At 43.1% G+C, this 19110-nt stretch overlaps 1 protein-coding gene across 1 annotated transcript in view; it reads right to left on the bottom strand.

Moving 5' to 3' along the window:
- Nucleotides 1–11114: 11114 nt before the first annotated feature.
- The window catches only part of LOC137305605 (protein phosphatase 1 regulatory subunit 12C-like), a 53342-nt gene continuing 45346 nt past the window's right edge, over nt 11115–19110 (bottom strand). Inside the window, exons 18-22 of the mRNA XM_067974464.1 lie at nt 16888–16999; nt 14212–14316; nt 13152–13202; nt 12078–12128; nt 11115–11340 (exon numbers count right to left, since the gene is read on the bottom strand). Coding sequence (XP_067830565.1) covers nt 11254–11340; nt 12078–12128; nt 13152–13202; nt 14212–14316; nt 16888–16999 — 406 coding nt within the window. The 3' untranslated portion in view covers nt 11115–11253. The remainder of the gene's footprint in view (nt 11341–12077; nt 12129–13151; nt 13203–14211; nt 14317–16887; nt 17000–19110) is intronic.

Below are 19110 nucleotides of genomic sequence, written 5' to 3'. Positions count from 1 at the left end.
GGGATGATACAGCCAAGAGGCACCACGAAGCTGAGGAAGAGAAAGGGAACAGGAATAGGGGAATGCTGGAGGTAATAGCATGGGAGTGAGAAGAGAAGCCTATGCTGGAGATACCGTGTCTATAATGTGATAGATGAGTGGGATGCCCACCAAGCATCCTCTTAGTGCCAATGCTGGAGAGGCATTAGAGGAGGATAATGCAGAGAGATCAAGGAGAATTAGCAAATAAAATAGAATATCATTCACGACAACGTCTCATCCAACTTATGGCACCTCTGCCACTACCGTACTCCCTTGGTATCGCACTAGAATGTCAGCTTAGATTATATGCTTAAGAGCTGGAATGGGAGTTGAACTTATAATCGTTAGACGTGAGTGCTGAGCCAAGCTGTCACTGTGAGCTTTGAGACTTTGGCTTGGATTGGCACTATGTACTTCAAAACAAATTGCCATTATGCTCTTTCATCCAAGCTGTATGGATAGTTGCCTCTCGAGTCTTTTAGTGTGTGCTGTAGTTGATCATTTGGCTTTCTCCAGCAGTTCCCCCCCAAACTCTTCTCTCTGTCTCCACATTAATGACCACCTCCATTCATCATCCAGCTTTCAGTTGATAATCTTGCTCTCCTTTCGTCAACTTCCTGCAGATCACAGGCATTATAAGCAATCAGGTCCACCCACTGGAAAATTGGAGGGGAAGGGGGGAGGGAATAGAGAGTTGCAGTGGAGTACGTGCAGAGCAAGCTTACACTAACCCAGATTGTCTAAAAAATCATCAGGCGTGGGTAGAAAACAGAGGCTTCAATTTTCACTACAGTCCTTTGTATGTTAAAGTATAAAGTTTGACTTTATTTGCTTTTCATATAGCTATGCAGAGGAGGAAGGATTGGTAATTGGTGTTACAAAAAGACATACAACACAGCTTATCTTTATTTCAGACGTTTGCCCTGTAAAGGGCAGCTACACTGTGATATTATCTGGATGTTCATCACCTCGTCCCAACCCCTGTTGATACTTTCAGCTCATGAGAAACCTGAAAAAATAAAATTGGTCGTTTTCGAAAACAACGTCCGATTCTCGGTCTGATCAAAGCTACTTCTGTAGGAAGCCTGAAGTTTATCCCTGACCTTCGTGACAAGGACGTCCAACTCAAGAAGTAAAGAATCGTGTTGGGAAATAAGCCATAAGCGTTGTCCACAAAGATTTGATAAGAGGTTCCTTTGTTTCAAGAAGAGTCAAAATGATTTCTGCTGCTGTGATATAGGGCAGTGACAAGTAGAACTCATGGTTGAAACTTGTGCTAAAGGTCTGCTCAGCCATGATCCCGTTAAGGGTCAGGTGAACCTGATCACACAATACAAATACCTCGTATGGTCAGTCAGTAAATCATATAAATAGGCCGAATAAGAGTAGGCACCTTGGGAGAACAGGTAACCACCACTGACATAGCAAAGGTGTCGCGGGTTGAGAGTATGTGATATTTATAACTTGAAATGGAATAGATATTATAATCAATCTATAACTAACAATAAACTTTTGTGGACTTCAGATTAATAAAGTTAAACCAGACTGTGGCTATGAGATCCTGGCCTAAACTGTAATAGAGTCAACAAACCTCTACCTTGGGAAAAGCAAACTGGAGCAATTGCACATTCCTGCAGGCTTCATAACACATTTAAGTAGGAATTAATGTGCAGCACTCCCTGTCTGCAAAGTCACACTTACATTCTCATGGATGTTCAGCAAGTGGTTCCCACAGAATCCATTAAGCTAGATTACAAGGTGTGTGTGGAGGATACAGAATGAAGAAATATCAATAGATTATTAAAATGTTACATCTGCACACATTCTGACGACTAAACCTCTCTTCCTGCTGTCACATTCTTGTCACACTTGTGTCAACTTTTTCCACTATAAATTTCTATGTCCACATTTATAATGGAAACTTCCTATGTAAACTTGTCACATTGTAATTGCCCCCTTCCTTCAGTGATGGCGCTGTCCTGCCTCACTTTTGCATCTATGAGCTCCTCAGCTTGGACTACTGGAGACATTCCTATGCTCCAAATGACTACTTCCCAAATTGCTGTTATGTTTTGCTATTTAACTATTTATAAATAAACATAAAATCAAAATAGTATATGAAAATAAAAAGGACAGAATGTATGACTTCAAAATAGGAACTTAATGACACCTGCCCATCATGGTCTAATTATCCCCGCCCTCTAATCCCACTTTTCCTGATTTTAAAATTCTAATCAGAGTGTTCAAATCCCTCCATGGCCTTGCCCCTTCCCTATCTCTGTAACCTCCTCCAGCCCGACAATTCTCAGATCTTTGCGCTCCTCCAATTCTGGCCTCTTGGGCATCCCCAATTTTCATTGCTCCATCACTGGCGGCCGTGCCTTCAGCTGCCTAGGCCCTAAGCTCTGGAATTCCCTCCCTCAACCTCTCCGCCTCTCTCTCCTCCTTTAAGACGCATCTCAAAACCTACCTCTTTGACGCAGCTTTTAGTCACCTGTCCTAATATCTCATGTGGCTCGGTGTCAAGTTTAGTCTGATTATGTTCCTGTGAAGCACCTTGGGATTTTTTTTTACTACATTAAAGGCACTGCATGTCGTCGTTGTTGTTTACCTAAAGACTGTTTGGTCTTGACTGCCCCTGTCCAATGCCACGGGATATCAACTAGTTACTTCTGAACTATGCTAAGCAAACATGCAGCAAAGAGGGTTGGGGAAAACCTGGAGGAAGAGCGAGAGTTCAAAAGAAAGCTAAGCCCTACTTGACTCCACCATCTTTAGTGTTCCACAGAGCCTTTACCCACCCTCACACCCTCACCTGGTGGATAACAGGAAGAACAAAGAGAATTAGGGATTTTTTTTTAAAACCAATGTATTTGCTATAAACACAGTTAAGGTGCAGAAAGCAATTTTTACAAAATACATGAAGATTACGTTAAAAAGGCATCATCAAATGAAAACAACAAGTACTGCTTCATACATTCAGAAGAAGCTGTACTATTTCATTAACTGTTGTGTGGAATTAGGCATCTCCATTCCTTTTATTAAGCCAACAACAGACAGCAAAAATGGCATTTTCAGTTCTTCAAAAGTCATCTGCAACCTTCACATTTCAAGGTACTGGTGATGGTGGACAGTGGGTAAGAGTTATTAGACGAGGAATACTAATACTAGAAGTCAAATAGTTTCTGTCTTTTTTTGGCTGCACGATTACAAAAAAGGTGATTGCTGGCAATACATCTGAAAACATCCCCCTCATCACAGTTACTGTGCTACGTGCAAAGCATTCTTAACAACGTTACCATCTAATCTAAGGATTGTTAATGTTAAGGGGAGATATGATAGCAGTGTTCAAAAACATATGGGGGGGATTTTGATAAGAGTAGATAGGGAGAAACCGTTTCCAGTGGTAGTAGTCATCAAGAGAACCAGAGGCAACATGAGGGAAATTTTTTTTTAAAAAAAACACAAGTTGTTATGATCTGGAATGCTCTGCTTGAAAGGGTGGTGGAAGCAGATTCAATAGTAATTTTCAAAAGGGCACAGGTAGATATTTGAAGGGGGAAAATTTGCAGGGCTATGGGGAAAGAGCAGGGGAGTGGGACTAATTGGATAGCTCTTTCATAGAGCCAACACAGGCATGATGGGCTCAATGGCCTCCTTCTGTGCTGTATCATTCTATGATTCTATTCTATCACGGCTGTGAATAGAAAACTCTTGACATTTTATTTTGAATGTACCAAAGACAAATGATTAGAATTCCTACTTTCGTTTGAGCTAATGCAACACCATTTGCTAAACTTCTATCACACTTGGTAGACCACTATCATTTGAAACAACACATTTTACTACCATTGATTCTTAATGGCAACCCCAATCTTGACTTGGGGAAGGGGAACCCATTAGGAAATAGTTACATCATGGTTATGACAAGTGATTTTTGTGATGTGCCCTTAGAATTCCGACACTTACCATGTGTAATTGTCATTTATTGTCCATTCTGCATTAAAAAAAGTCCCAAGACAATGAAAATACTAGTTTGAGCGATGACAATTCACTTTAATGCAACAAATAACTTGACATAACTGTGGTCAAGCAACTAAGTCATCATCGCCTCTCCACCCCACCCTCCGCCTCCCCACCCCACCCTCTGCCTCCCACAAAGAGATGGGGCATCCAACTAGAGGGGCTCAATCCAGGAACCGGGCTGAAAATTAACCTGAGCGGGGAGCTGGATTGGAGTGACAGACGGCCCAAGGGCGCAAACACTTGGCTTTGGTCAGGCCCTCTACCCCGCCATTGTTACGTGACCGCTGCCGTCTAAAGTTCAGTAAGTGTACGACTGTGAAACACCTTAAAGAACGAACTTGCGTTTATATAGTGCCTTTCAAGGCCTCAGGATGTCCCAAAGCACTCTACATCCAATTAAGTACTTTTTGAAGTGTAATCACTGTTGTAATGTAGGAAACATGGCAGCCAACTTGAACACAGCAAGGTCGCACAAACAGCAATGTGATAATGCCCAGATTTCTTTTTTAAAAAAGTGATTTTGGTTGAAGGATAAATATTGGCCAGGACGCCGTGGAGAACTCCCCTGCTCTTCTTCGAAATAGTGCCACGGGGTCTTTTACACCCACCCGAGGGGGAAGATGGGGCCTCGGTATCACATCTCATCTTTAAGACGGCACCTGCGACAGTGCAGCACTCCCTCAGTACTGGCACTGGAGTGTCGGCCTAGATTATGTGCTCAAGACTCTGGGCGTTTTACTACGTTAAAGGCGCTATATAAATGCAAGCTGTTGTTGACTAAAATAAAGCTGGCACCAGGCTTTTCACTGTTATATTTAAAAAAAAGGAAGTCTTCCAGGTCCCTGAGCCACCCGAAGAATCCAGAGTCCCCATGGAGGTGACAAAACCAGTGTGCATATACATACACCCATTGTAGTCATCTGGAACAGGATTCAGATTAAAAAACAAGGCAGCAATATCCAATTTTAAAATGCAATTTACAGTTTAATAAACATCGATGTTGCCTTTTTAATTACATATATACATATAAATGTATATATATAAGTTATACAAGAAGGCATCAACAGTATTTGTTTTCTGTGCTTAAAACAATGCAGCTTAGCTGCAGTAACAAATAAAGTAATTTTTTTGCGTCTATGAGTCCCATGTGTATTGCACATTGCAACAATGCATATTTCCTATTTTTTTTTAAAAAGAATCCATATACATATATTCAGGTCACCTGTAATGGCACAGTTTTCAGACATCAAACATCCCGTGGCCGATTGAGAGTCTGGCAAGAAAAAAAATCAGCTCCAAATTGAGGTTGGAAAGGTGAGCCATTAATAGCACACCATTCGATCAACAAACCGAGCCACTGATACATAATTATTAAGACTCATGGTGACACACATGACCACTCACCATACACTTCACATTTTTTATTTTGAAAAATAAAAAAATTCTAACACGAGTACTTCAATATTAGCCAGTCCCAAGTTGCAACATAACGCCAAGGCACTCCTTCAAATTTGATAAAACCATGATTCTTTTTGTGGCACTGATGATCGACTAAAGTCACCCCACACCCCACACAAGTTTTGGTCATCGGCTGAATTGGCAGTAGAACCACTCAATGTAAGAACAAAGACGGTGCGCTTCCAAACATCCATTCAATCACCTCAAAAGGCTCTCCACAAGAAAAAGCATCATTGAATGCCCTTGAGGTGCGCAGCGGGAAAGCCAAGCCAATGACCTGGAATGATTAGAGTTTAACAGTCCCAGAACGGGCCGGGCACTGAAGATTTTGAGATTGTTTTATCAGGAACACCCGAGGTTGATGGCACATTTGTGGTGGTGTGTTAACCTCCGACACCTCAACAAAGCGTTTTCAGGCGTTTCCCCCCCCCACCCTCAAATCTTAGTCAGGAATGCTTTGTTTGTTCCCCTGCCATATTGAGCATCTGATGCACCAGTATTATGCACAGTCAAATTCCCTTGGGAATAAGTTACAGTTCCTTAGAAGCTTACAGCAACAATTCAATGGGATTACTGGTTTAAAATAACACCCCTTATAATTTGTGTCACTGTATTTATGAAAAAAAATATAAACGTTCACAATATATGTCAAAAAAGTATCAGGCAACTGCTCTGGTTGCCCAAACGGTCTAGTATCAATAATTTTTGATACAGTTCTTGCTCCTTGCTGTGCAAGGATTTGTAGCTGCATTCTGTAATATTCCAGGAAACAAGTTTCTCACAAGGGGATAGAAGAAACTCTTCATTCTAACAGGCTATTTACAGTGTGTGCAGTTTCTGGGGATTCATTTAGTCTGTAGGCAGAGGACAAGAACCTCAATGATATGCTTGAGCTTTTGAAATGGCACGCAAGTGTAATTAGAAATACAGTACAGTCTGAAAGCATTGTGGCTGGTCAGTTGGAAAAAATCTGTAGTTCATTTCGAGCAGTTACGTTTTACAGTACAAACATTTTTCATGTGAGGTCGTAGCAGCTCGTACAAACTTTATTAAGGTTCTAGCTATATTGCAGGACCAGTATTTGCAGAATGCAAAAAAGAGCAGGCTCCAAGTCCCCAGATATAGTGCCTGGCTGCAAATTGCACTCTGCTCACCAGGAGCGTGCTTTGCACACAAATGTGTTGAGTACTGTTCCTGGACCCTAAATTTAACAAACGTTTTAAGATTGCAGCCAGGATAGTTTACTTTTTTGAAGCATTAAAAAAGGACCGAGTGCATTAAGTTTACAAAACACTCGAGATGTCTCAAAATGCCCAAGTATTTTTTTTTTAAAGCTGGCTCGAAACTGCACTGGCATTATCCTCCGTGAAGTATCCAGCCCAAGACAGCCTTCACAAGGGTATCTCACATTGCTGCATTCCAGCATCAGATCCAAACCCTGAGTTATACTCGCACTTGCACGCCGGTGCTGACTGGGAACTGCGGCGCATCGCATGTGAAAGAGACAATGCGACTACACCCTTCTTGCAAACTGTCCTCACTAAAAAACTTGGCATTCTTCAAACAGAAATGGGAATAAAAGCCAAAGGGAGCTAACAATGGAATCACATCGTTGAGGGAAACTATGCTGTCAGCAGTGTTCTAGAACTGAGCAGATGTTTTTAACAAAAAAAGTGCAAATACTGGAAACTGAAATGGAAACGGGAAATGCTAAAAATGCACAGGTCTGTCAGCATGTGAAAGAAAAAAAAGAGGTGTTGATGTTTCAAGTGAAAATCTGGCATCTGGAGGCGGGCGCGGGGGGGGGCGGGGAAATAAGAGAGAAGGAGTGGGGAGCTTCCCAGAGTTCCTGGTCCCATCTGCATTCCGGCAAACCCCGATACAAGTGTGCGGATATTGGGTAACAAGATTGGTCTTGGCTGCGACAACTGCTCTGCTGAATAGCCTGTCGCTACTCAAATTGTTACGGTTCATACTCGAATAACCGTCAGTTGGATAAGATACTGGGCACCCTATGAACTGTACCAACAAGGAGGAGAGACGAGATGGGCAGAAAATTGCAAAGAAATCATTTGGTAGAAAAAAAGACATTTAATGATATTTATAGGAATAGTCAAGTGTGAGCATAAATAAAGCTGGCTGTCGACGGTACTTAAAGACAGTTTCTCCACTAGGTGGGGCCGTGGGTTAGACACTGGCTTTTCACCTCAGGCCTAGGCGAAAGTCTTCCCTGTCTGCAAGGCTCTGTACTGTATGAAGTGAGTTTGAGCAGTTTAAATCGAATTCCTAATAGGCAAGGACCCACAGCACATTACTACTACTGATTTGGCAATCTCAGAGGCCCAAGGATGGTTAGCGTGCAAAATGGGAAAACAAATGTCACCCTGTAGTTGGGTATGATCTTCTGCAGTTGGGTTGGGGCAGGACAGAGTAGAGGGAGTTTTGCCTTGCGCGATACTGGATGCTGACACTGGGTGCATGAAATGTGTTCATTTTCCAGCACTAACATCCCTCACCTCGATGAGCAAACAAAGACAATTCCTGCAAGAAACTCAACGGCGACTCAAATTAAGGGGCAAAGGTCTTTCTCTAAAGTGAATCATCAGCAATAACACAAAAATACAACTTCATATGACAACCTGTGTATAGAGGATGACTTTACAATCCTTAAAAGTACACAGTACAGTGATTAATCATCTTATTACAAAAAAAAATCAACCATTTATATTTCGGCTAGTCACATAACGTTACCATAAGACAAGTTCCATCTGCTTATGTTATAATGACTGTTAAATTTAAATTGTTTCTGCCACGTTTAAGTTAGCGAACAATGATTATAATAAAAAGGTCACTGTATTGAATAGATGTCCATAATAACTGAAAAATAGTGATCTACAATAGCAATTACATCCCTGGATGGCAAAGTGGGTAAGAACACTGTCTGATGAAGTATCGAGCCACACACACCAAAAGCTTCCACTGCCTGGTCTGTACTGAGTTAGTTATCTCAGCTGGGGCACTACAATTGGTCCTAGGACTCCTTGCACGGGAAGATGGAAAATATCAAGGTAGGGTACTTGCACCTGATCAGTAACTGCTGGAAAGTGCATATTTGTAGACTTACAGTAAACTGGGCCAATCTAAAACGCTCGCCACATTAATGTAGATCGTCCTCCCACACTCACTAAGCTCATACACTGAGAATATACCTGGGCAAAGCATTTGGGCAGGTTTGCTGAGGAACTGTACCCCAGTAAGTCAGTCGTTTCAGAAGGGGAAGGAAGAATACTGTGATTTTGGGGGGGGGGGGGGGGCGAAAACAAACTTGCACTATGCACAACTTTGCTTACTGAAAGCAAATCAAGCTGTCCAAAAGGCAAGAACCGCTCGACTCTCTTATTTAATCGCAGGAAGCCAAGCTGTGAAAAACTGAGAAAAAAAATGTTGAACTGCACAATAAATCTGTCTCAGTTGGGTACACTGATTGATCAGAATCAAAACCAAAAATTGAGGACAGATTAAAAAACAAAAGATTTCAGTTGAAAAACCTTTTGTTCCATTTTCCCCCGGAAAAAGCTCAGATTTGCTCCCAGCTAATTTAACCGCATTTTCTTGGCCTGCATTCAGGGGGTGGGGGGAATGAAACCCAAAAGTTAGAAGGCATATGCATGCACATGTTCAAATAATGATTATTGGCAGTCTTGACCTTGAGGGATGTCATGCCCAAGTATGACGTGCAATTCCAGGTGGGGTTTACGGAACAGTGACCAAGAACAGGAGCCCTGGCAGATTCTAACCCTCCCCCCTAGCATGGAGATACTGGCTACATGGGAGTTCCCTACTGGTGCCCTGGATTAGATTAGCCAGTTTACCACAAACTAGGGATCTAGCCGAGGACTTTCCTGGGCTCTGTGGCTCAGTGCCACACCACGCAATCCATTAAAAGAGTCACATCATTGGGAAGTATTCACTTTTCATACTCATGATTTCTTTTCTTTTATTTCCCTTCCTTTCCCACCACTTAATACTTAGTTTTGATCCCTTGTTCAGTTTCCCCTGTATCACAGTTGGGCAATTACTTTCTTCCAGGTCTTTTGTCACATACTGCTCTGTAAACAGTCACTAGGTGGCACACAAAACAGCTGGCCAGCAAAACCTACCCACTAGGTTTTCATCTCAACCTTGAAACACTGATGTACAACCGTGTTGCACTACTTTGTGGTAAAGCTTGCATGTTATGCATGTGAAAGTATTTAACTCAGAATAAGGACAGTCAAGACTAAGAAGTCTTACAATGTTACCACAAAGAAGCATGGGTATGGAACCAAAAGCTCCTCTTGATCTGTGTTGTACTTGAGGCGAGCTGCCTGCTGAAATAAGGACATGTGTGTAGCTACCCTCTGCCCCTCCATCCCCATTTACTGCTTCCAGCGGAATAATAGGGAAGGGTTTAAAAAGATTACCTAATTACCATTACATTCAAATACTGAAATCGGTTTACATTTCGAGACATGCTGGTCTGGGATCCAACTGCGTCAAAAGTGTTCATATCAAAAGGAACATGTCTTGGTCTGCTCAATACTGTATTACCTCACTCTGCCACTAGATGCTGCTGGCACGCAGGCCCTCGAGCAGCAGAAATGCAGTACTGCAACACTAAATGGCGCACATCATTTCCACTGGAGTATTCAAATCATTCCGAGATTATAAATTCGCTACTGATTCACTACTAAAATCGAGACACCTAATGAAAATGATTACAAATACCAAATGCCTCCTCCAACATCCTGCGAGGAGTTGAATGTGCATTACATCCACTTTGAAGAGTCAAAGGGATTGGAACAAATACTCAATTCACATTTCCTCCCCTGGTAGGGGGCTAGGATGCCACATGTGAAGACCATATCCTGAACTGGCACCATGTTCTTTGTTGGGATTTGAAATTTAATACAGCTGGTGGAAATTCCCTGGTCCACTGAGGTTTAAATGGAAAAAATACATCCCCGGTTCAAATTGAAATCAATTCACATTAACTTTTCAGTTTAATACTGGACTTAATATCTTAGAAGCATTGCACACAGGCGTTCAAAATCTTTTCTTTTACCTTTCACGTAGTGATTACTATTATAATTACTTGAGAATGCTTACGGAAAAGGAATAAGGCTCTTCGACTGAAATGCATTCAATCAATGTGAGAAATGTTTGTGAGGGAGGGGGCAGTGATAACTTTCAAGTGGCAACTGGCCAACCGAGTATTACTGTTAGTGAAAGGAACAGTAAAAGAAAACACATTTATCCAACTGACCAGGACACACTAGAGATGAATGTGGATTAAAGAAAGTACATTTTCCATTTACTAGAACATAAATATATATTTTACACACACACACTCACACATCACGAAAGAGAACCTTCACACTTAGGTACGAAGTTCAGGTAATAGGGGCTTAGGACAGAAGGGTCATTGTTGGCACTTTGATTCGACCAGTCATATATCTGGCAATGTTGTATCAGCTTTGCTCACCAGAGTTATTTGGTTAGGTGGCGAGCTGCCTAGGCGACCCTAAAGTTCTCCCCTCCTGTCTCTTCCCCACCCCACCCCCCACCCCACCGCTTAACTGTACTGGCTGTGGAAAAATAATTGGCATTGAAGATTTTCTGCTTTGACCCAAATCTAGAGTTAACGCTACAGTATCAGTGCTGGCAACTGTTTTTCCCATAGGGTGGTGTGGCTGGATGGCAACCCTACTATTTTGACAGCTTGCTGATGACACGGATCAGGGCTGCATTCTCATCCTTTAGTCTCTGATTGTCTGCTTTTAAGTCTGTTAAAATCTGTGGGGACAGAAAAAAAAGTATGTAACTACTCAACATTTCAGTTTCATAGAGACGATATTAGTGAAACTTTATTTTACAATCTTATACCAACGCAAAAATTAACATGGAAGACATTGTTCTTTTACGGGATAACAGTCTTGCTGATATATAGCTTGTCCTATAAAGGTCAGCGTCCTGGAAACGTACCTCAGCTCCTCTGAAAGGACGGAGTAGCGAAGACAGACAGAGTCAATAAAATGGGGAACAAAACAGATGAAAATAGGTGCAACATGTGAAAGAGCCATGGGACAAGTAAGGAACGAACTTTCTTTGTGCAGCATCGGGTACAAAAAGCGTGAAATTCCGTTGAGCAAAATAAAAGCATTTGAAGGTGTGCGCATCTGTGCTCAAATATGAGAAGAGTACTCAAGCACTCCACTTGGATACAGCTCTATTTGTGCACCGTTATCCTTCACTGCACTCAAGTAACGCAGATGATTGCTTGTACCGTGCCAGGACAGAGACTGGACAGGGTAAGCAGATCGGACGATGAAACCTGCTCTTTTCAATTCCTTTCCAAAAAAAAATTCATTCTCGTGACGTGGGCGCCGCCAGCAAGGCTGGCATTTATTGCCCACCCCGAGTTGTCCTCGAGAAGGTGACAATGGGCCATCTGTAACAATGCATAACTGCATAATATATTCCTGGGAAAGTTGTATTTTTGATACTCAATCTTCAGCTTTTTAGATAATTACCTTTAGCTTCTCCTCCAGTTCAGCTGTCTTCCTTTCAAATGTCCTTCGTTCCTGTTTCATAAAGAAACAGGCAGACCATAAACACTTAAAAGATACAATATGGCACATTTTTCATACTGGCAAATAATAGGAACCAAATTTTAAAAAACTGGTCATAATCCAACTTTCCACTTCTGATTTCTGATCTTTCATAGATGAGAATCATAGACTCTTGCGGCACAGGAGGCCGCCATTCGGTTCATTGTGTATGAGCCGGCTCTTTGATAGAGCTATCCAATTAGTCCCACTCCCCTGCTCTTTCCCCATAGCCCTGCAATTTTCCCCCCTTCAAGTATATATCCAATTCCCTTTTGAAAGTTACTATTAAATCAGCTCCCACCAATTTTCTTGTCCCCCCTCCCCATCGCTCCTTTCCCTCCAAATCCCAAAAAAGCAGAACTACCAGTTCACAGCTCAATGATTTGCAAAGTGCCAGCTGCGAAGGTGATAATAAGAACAGGAGTAGGCCATATGGCCCCTCGTGCCTGCTCCGCCTTTCAATCAGGGCACTGCTGATCTTCAACCTCAACTCCACTTTCCTGCCCGATCCCCATATCCCTTGATCGTGCGCGCCCGCCCGTCTATCTCAGCCTTGAATGTACTCAATGACTCAGCATCCACAGCCCTCTGGGGCAGAGAATTGCAAAGATCCACAACTCTGAGTAACCTCAGATAGAAGCTGGCTACTCACTCATAATTCTCGTGTAAAATTGTTTTCTTGCCAAAACATCAGGTGGCAAAACCACTATCACTAACCACTATTGTTGGGTGAGAAAATCATACCCAACAGTCACTAGCTAACTGAATGAGCTGCACTGTAGTAACTCTGCTTTCTGGTTAACCCTGAGGCTTGGACAGTTGGTTTTTATATATTCATCAGTTGTTATATTTTTAAATTGTACCGTTAAAGACTGCATGGTACAAGTGTGGCATCCCAATTAGCTTTCAAAGGTGGTTTTGTTGTACACTGGGTGGAAAAGGTTAAATGAATTACTGCACCAGAATTTACATGAAAAGTTCAATCTGAGGACTTACGAATCTCTCCAGCTCCAACTGTGCCGGCCTATCTTCATGCCGCTCTTGTCTCTGAAAACGGACACAGGGTAAACAACCGTGAAGAAGAAACATGAAGATATCCTGAAGTGTTGCATGTGCAATGAATTACTTTTTGCAGTCACTAATGTTCTAATGTAGGCAAAGGCACAGCCATTTTCTCCTCGCAAGGTCCCACAAACAGCAACGAGGTGAATCTATTTTGGGTGGTTGGTTGACGGAGGTATATTGGCCGAGGTACCAAGAGAACTCTCTGCTCTTCTTCCAATAGTGCAACAGGATCTTTATGATCCACGTGAACCAGTAGAATGGGCAGACGGGGCTTCAGCTTAACATCCCATCCAAAGGATGGCTGCTCCAACAATGCAGCACTCCCTCGGTACGGCACTGCAGGATCAGCTTTGATTACGTGCTGAAGCCCTGGAGTGGGACTTGAACCCACAACCTTCCGGCTCAGGAGGTGAGAAGACTGGCGCCAAGTTGACACTTGAAAGAAAGTGAACAGGATACACCGAGGCACAATTCACATTCTTGCGCATATCACGTTGCATATTAAACGTACAGGGTCGGTGACCTCTTGCTGGTGGCACCTGTTTGAATGTTGCCGAGAACAGGATTGGACTTTACTATAATGCACACGACAATCAAATATCCCACAAACAGTTACTGACCAGGACTGCAACTGAGGAATGACCACTTGGACAAGATAGAGATCAATGAGCTACCAGTCACTGCCTCCAAAAGCAGAGGGTGGGGTGGGGTGGGGCAACACAATGAGCAATTGAGACATTTCCTGAGTGAGCGTTAGTCATCATTATTGGAATGGAATGTGTTCCATTTATAGTGTTGGCCATAGAACGTTTAAGTTAAAAAGTATAAAGGGCTCATCGTGGTCAATATGGTCCTGATCAACCCACAGGAAGGTAACTAACAACATGCACACAAAATACAAGGACTGTGGCAATAGCAGGCCCACACTGCCACAAGTTAGGGTAAGCAAATAACGCATTCAAGTGAGATATGTGCAATCTTGGTCCCTTACCTGCATCACCCTCTCCAACTCACGATTAGCTTGTGTGAGGTAAGATTGTGCTTCTCGTAATTGGTCCTTAAGTCTCACATTCTCTGACAAGACCACCTCATACATCTGAATGGGGCAACAGAGCAGAAACAGCTTACTTTGGTAGTTACGGTTGTTTTGCAAAACAAAGCTTTGCATTTATACTGCGCATTATTGGGTCATTGAAATATCCCAAAAGCTCTTCATACAATGGATTACTTTTTAAAGCGCTGTTACAATGGCATTCGCAACAGCCATTTTCTGTCAAGATCACCCCACAAACAGCAACAAGTCAAATTGTTTTGTTTGATGGCAATGGTCAAGAAAGGAATGTTGGCAAGGGAGAATTCCCTGTCAATCTTCAAATACTACTATGGGATATTTAGCGTCCAAGCAGAGATCCCGTCCACCTACTGAGGTGAGGTCTCATTTGAAGAAGGCGACACCTCTGACATTTTGTCTCACTACTGCACTGAATGGCCTGTCTAGGTTATGAGCTCAATTGAGGATTAAGGGTTTGAACCCTCGACCTTCTGACCTAGAGGAGAGAGCGCTGCCAATTAAACCAAGCTGACACACATTGTCATAATCATTTACCAGGCTGGTAGCATATACAAGAGTGCCTGCATCTCCCAACAGTTGGATTAGTTGCAATCCTGCTCTTAGTCATGGCTGCCCATCACTGTTTTAAGTGAGCTTCATCAGTCCTTAGTGAAATTGTCCGATGCAACGGTCAGTAATGGTAAAGGGAGGTAGCTCAGTGTTGGCAGAATCTCCACAAGGTGGAGGGAAGTAATGGTAGGTCTTCACCTGTGTGAGCACACATTGACAGCAGCACTGTTAGAACAATCATACAGATGTCAGCAGATCACCTAGGGTCTCGCCATGCAGCTCAGAGATGAGACAAAAAGGTAAGTTTTTTTAAATTAAAAAAAAAGGGGCCAAAAGTCTTTCAACAGCACTCTATTGTGCAAGGCACTTTCCTCATTAGCAACACTTCTCTAAATGTTCTCCCTCCATTTTCATGCAGGCGCTGCTACAATGCAGACACAAATCTTGCCCATGTGTATACCCATCAGTTAAGTTGACAATACCCCATGTACACAAATGCAATTTAGTGAACTGTTAATTAGTATAAATATCAGTTTGAATTTCAGATATATCCAATTACTGGAATGGTGGAAATGTCTAAACTCTTGTATAATTTCTTTGGTGTCTATATAGAAGACCTTATTTCTAATGCAGCTTTTTATTTTAAGGGAACATTTCTCTCTACCCTCTTGTGGGATCCACCCAGGCTGTGCACCTCTTGTGTCTGGGACAGCGTGGGAACAGACCAATGCCACTTTAAGCTGCCTAACTGGAGGCACAAGAAGATCACCGACTCAGACTAATCATTTTATCAGTGATGCTTTGTTCTCAACTCAAATATCTGAAGTTCACATGACAGAGGCAATCAAGGGATCACCCCCTGGTCATCCATTGCTTCAGCTATCTTCAATGAAAACAGATCTGTAATAAGTACTTGTTCCACTGATGTCAAATTCGCCCATTTATGCAACAGGGCAGATTGGGCAACAGAACATCTATGCACAGACAATCTTGGGCACATGCAGTCATAGCACCAATACCCCCATCCCACCCATTCTAGCCAGGGACCACTCAATATTGGGTTTGCAACAGCAAGACGACATTGCTACCCTGTGTCCAAGAGCTTGTCCAGAATCAAAATGACAGGGCTCAACGCAATTGGCATCAGTGGTGCCTGTTTAACTTTGCCACCAGTGAAACCCCAGCCGAAGGAGCATCTTGGTGCCTCTGATTGACACTGGTGACTGGGTCACTTGCACGATAGGGTTGCCCTCCAATCTTAGCACTGTTATGTGAAAACACATACACACTGGAGGTAGCTAAGAGTCCCTTATCTCGTCAGTGGAAACCTATTCCAACGTCATTCCCAAATAGCTCGTAGTGGGAGAACCGAGATTGCCCTTCAAGAGTTCTAAGACCACACGCATGTCATAATTAGGAGACAGTAGAATAAGGAATGGGTTAACCACTTATTTCACAAGTCAGCAGATTACATAACATGCAACCAGGACAGACATGGCTAGCAATTTTCACTTTGCTACAAGGAGGTGTTTTCTCTTCATTAAAAAAAAAGTGATTTGAAAAATGGATTTATGGCAATAAGGGTTCCAGTGCAATACAGTTAAATGATTAAGCTGAGCCCAGCACCCAGCACACAAGCAACAAAGTGATCCTCATACTGTGTGGACATTCCGTAGGCCAGCATAGACTGTGGGCCTGATGCTTGTAGTTACAACATGATGGGCTTTGAGGCAGTTGGGGACTATTTTCACAATTTCAATCGAGGTAAATTATCATGTGGTGCAATTGCTGTGCTTCAATTTTTTCCGTTGCTGTTTTTAAAAAAAAATAAATTAAAATTTTAAATATTACATTTAAGAGCAGCTGTTCCATCAGCTGACGATGACCGAAAGCACTAGCTTTGTGAGGACCGTCAACTGTGTAATTACAAGCACAGCACTTTCACTTGGACTGAATTATTTAAAATACTGCTCCACAGTCTCAGCTACGACACACACACACACACAATACAACAATGATCCATCCCTGTCCCCCCCACTTTATTACCTTCCTGAAGTCGTTATTACCATCCGCCATTACCCCTGTACTGTAGTGGGAGTAAGGCCCAATTCTGCTCGGAATCCGATCGCTCATCCGGTCAATTAGACTTGGGCCATACCTGCCACCAATCAGAAAGAGATTTTTTTTTTGCTGACAGGGTTACTGTGGGTGGATATAGGAAACTACAATTTACAGCAGACAACTGCAATTAGATTACAGGTATACCCGAGAGGAAGACTCTGAAGAAGATTTGCAAAACCCAGGTGGACACACAGCTGCATCGAACTTCATGGCCGTCTACTTTTCTAGGCGAGAACTTTGGCAATATTGGGAAAGGAGATGCAAATTGATTTAAAAGGGGTTACAGTTTTTGATATAGCTGTTTGGCCCTCCCAGAGTCTTTGAAGAACCCTCTCTCTCCCCCACATGGATTTCAGCTTTACGCCAGTCGCCAGCATACGGCAATATTATACTGCAGAAAAGCAATGGCGAGTGCGGATCACACAATCTCCCTACTTCATGGAAGTCAGGTTACTGCTCTGCCCCCTCTTACCTCATCGGGGCATGGTTTCAAAAGCACCAGGAGCCCTCCAGTACCTTCGCCATCATTTATGTGTTGACAGTGACTCCTGGCAGGCTTGTCAACTGCAGGGGCCATCGTAGAAGAGGGCCAACACTGTCCTCTCCTGATGTCCACACACGCACATTTCCAGCAGGGATGACGATCAGGAGCCAGAACTGTGTCTGATTTTCCCTTTTCCCTCCCACTGTCCCAGATCAGATCAGTTAACCAGTACTGACCAGCGATCAAACCCAGGACCTTTCTGGTCTGTATGGCTCTGCTACTCAATGGATAAACTCACTGAGCCACTGTTAGTTAATTTTCTTGTATTGCAAAACAGCTAAACATAGGGACAGGAGTAGGCCATTCAGCCCCTGGAGTCTGCTCCGCCATTCAATTAGATCATGGCTGATCAGTACCTCAATTCCATATCCCTTGAGACCCTTATATAACAAAAATCTATCGATCTCAATCTTGAAGCTCCAATTGTCCCCCAGTATCCACAACCTTTTTGGGGGAAGAGTTTTCCAGATTTCTGCTACATTATAACTTAGCCAAATGATGTCAGAGCTGCAATGAACAATATAATTCATGATCCAATCTCTTGTAATATATCTCATTTTAGAGTCCTACAGTCAATAGCTGTAGACCAGTAGCTAAAGTCATGACTGGAGCCCAGTTACTAGATTTTTGTTTCCTTTTTAAGGTTTCCCCATCAGATTTCTTTTAACTGTGAGGAAGAAACAGTCCTTCTCAGGGCTGCTGTGAATACTATTTTCATTTGTTCAACAGAAGCTTTTTTTTAAAATTCGTTCACTGGATGTGGGCATCGCTGGCGAGGCCAGCATTTATTGCCCATCCCTAATTGCCCTCGAGAAGGTGGTGGTGAGCCGCCTTCTTGAATCGCTGCAGTCCGTGTGGTGACGGTTCTCCCACAGTGCTGTTAGGAAGGGAGTTCCAGGATTTTGACCCAGCGACAATGAAGGAACGGCCGATATATTTCCAAGTCGGGATGGTGTGTGACTTGGAGGGGAACGTGCAGGTGTGTTGTTCCCATGCGCCTGCTGCCCTTGTCCTTCTAGATGGTAGAGGTCGCAGGTTTGGGAGGTGCTGTTGAAGAAGCCTTGGTGAGTTGCTGCAGTGCATCCTGTGGATGGTACACACTGCAGCCACAGTGCGCCGGTGGTGAAGGGGGTGAAGGGAGTGAATGTTTAGGGTGTTGGATGGGGTGCCAATCAAGCGGGCTGCTTTATCTTGGATGGTGTCGAGCTTCTTGAGTGTTGTTGGAGCTGCACTCATCCAAGCAAGCGGAGATTATTCCATCACACTCCTGACTTGTGCCTTGTAGATGGTGGAAAGGCTTTGGGGAGTCAGGAGGTGAGTCACTCGCCGCAGAATACCCAGCCTCTGACCTGCTCTCGTAGCCACAGTATTTATATGGCTGGTCCAGTTAAGTTTCTGGTCAATGGTGACCCCCAGGATGTTGATGGTGGGGGATTCGGCGATGGTAATGCCGTTGAATGTCATGGGGAGGTGGTTAGACTCTCTCTTGTTGGAGATGGTCATTGCCTGGCACTTATCTGGCACGAATGTTACTTGCCACTTGTGAGCCCAAGCCTGGATGTTGTCCAGGTCTTGCTGCATGCGGGCTCGGACTGCTTCATTAT

The sequence above is a fragment of the Heptranchias perlo genome, chromosome 40 (assembly GCF_035084215.1).
Source record: "Heptranchias perlo isolate sHepPer1 chromosome 40, sHepPer1.hap1, whole genome shotgun sequence".
Classification (NCBI taxonomy): Eukaryota; Metazoa; Chordata; class Chondrichthyes; order Hexanchiformes; family Hexanchidae; genus Heptranchias; species Heptranchias perlo.
Note: the sequence above shows the minus strand (reverse complement) of the source record. Positions and strands in the feature narration are given on the sequence as shown.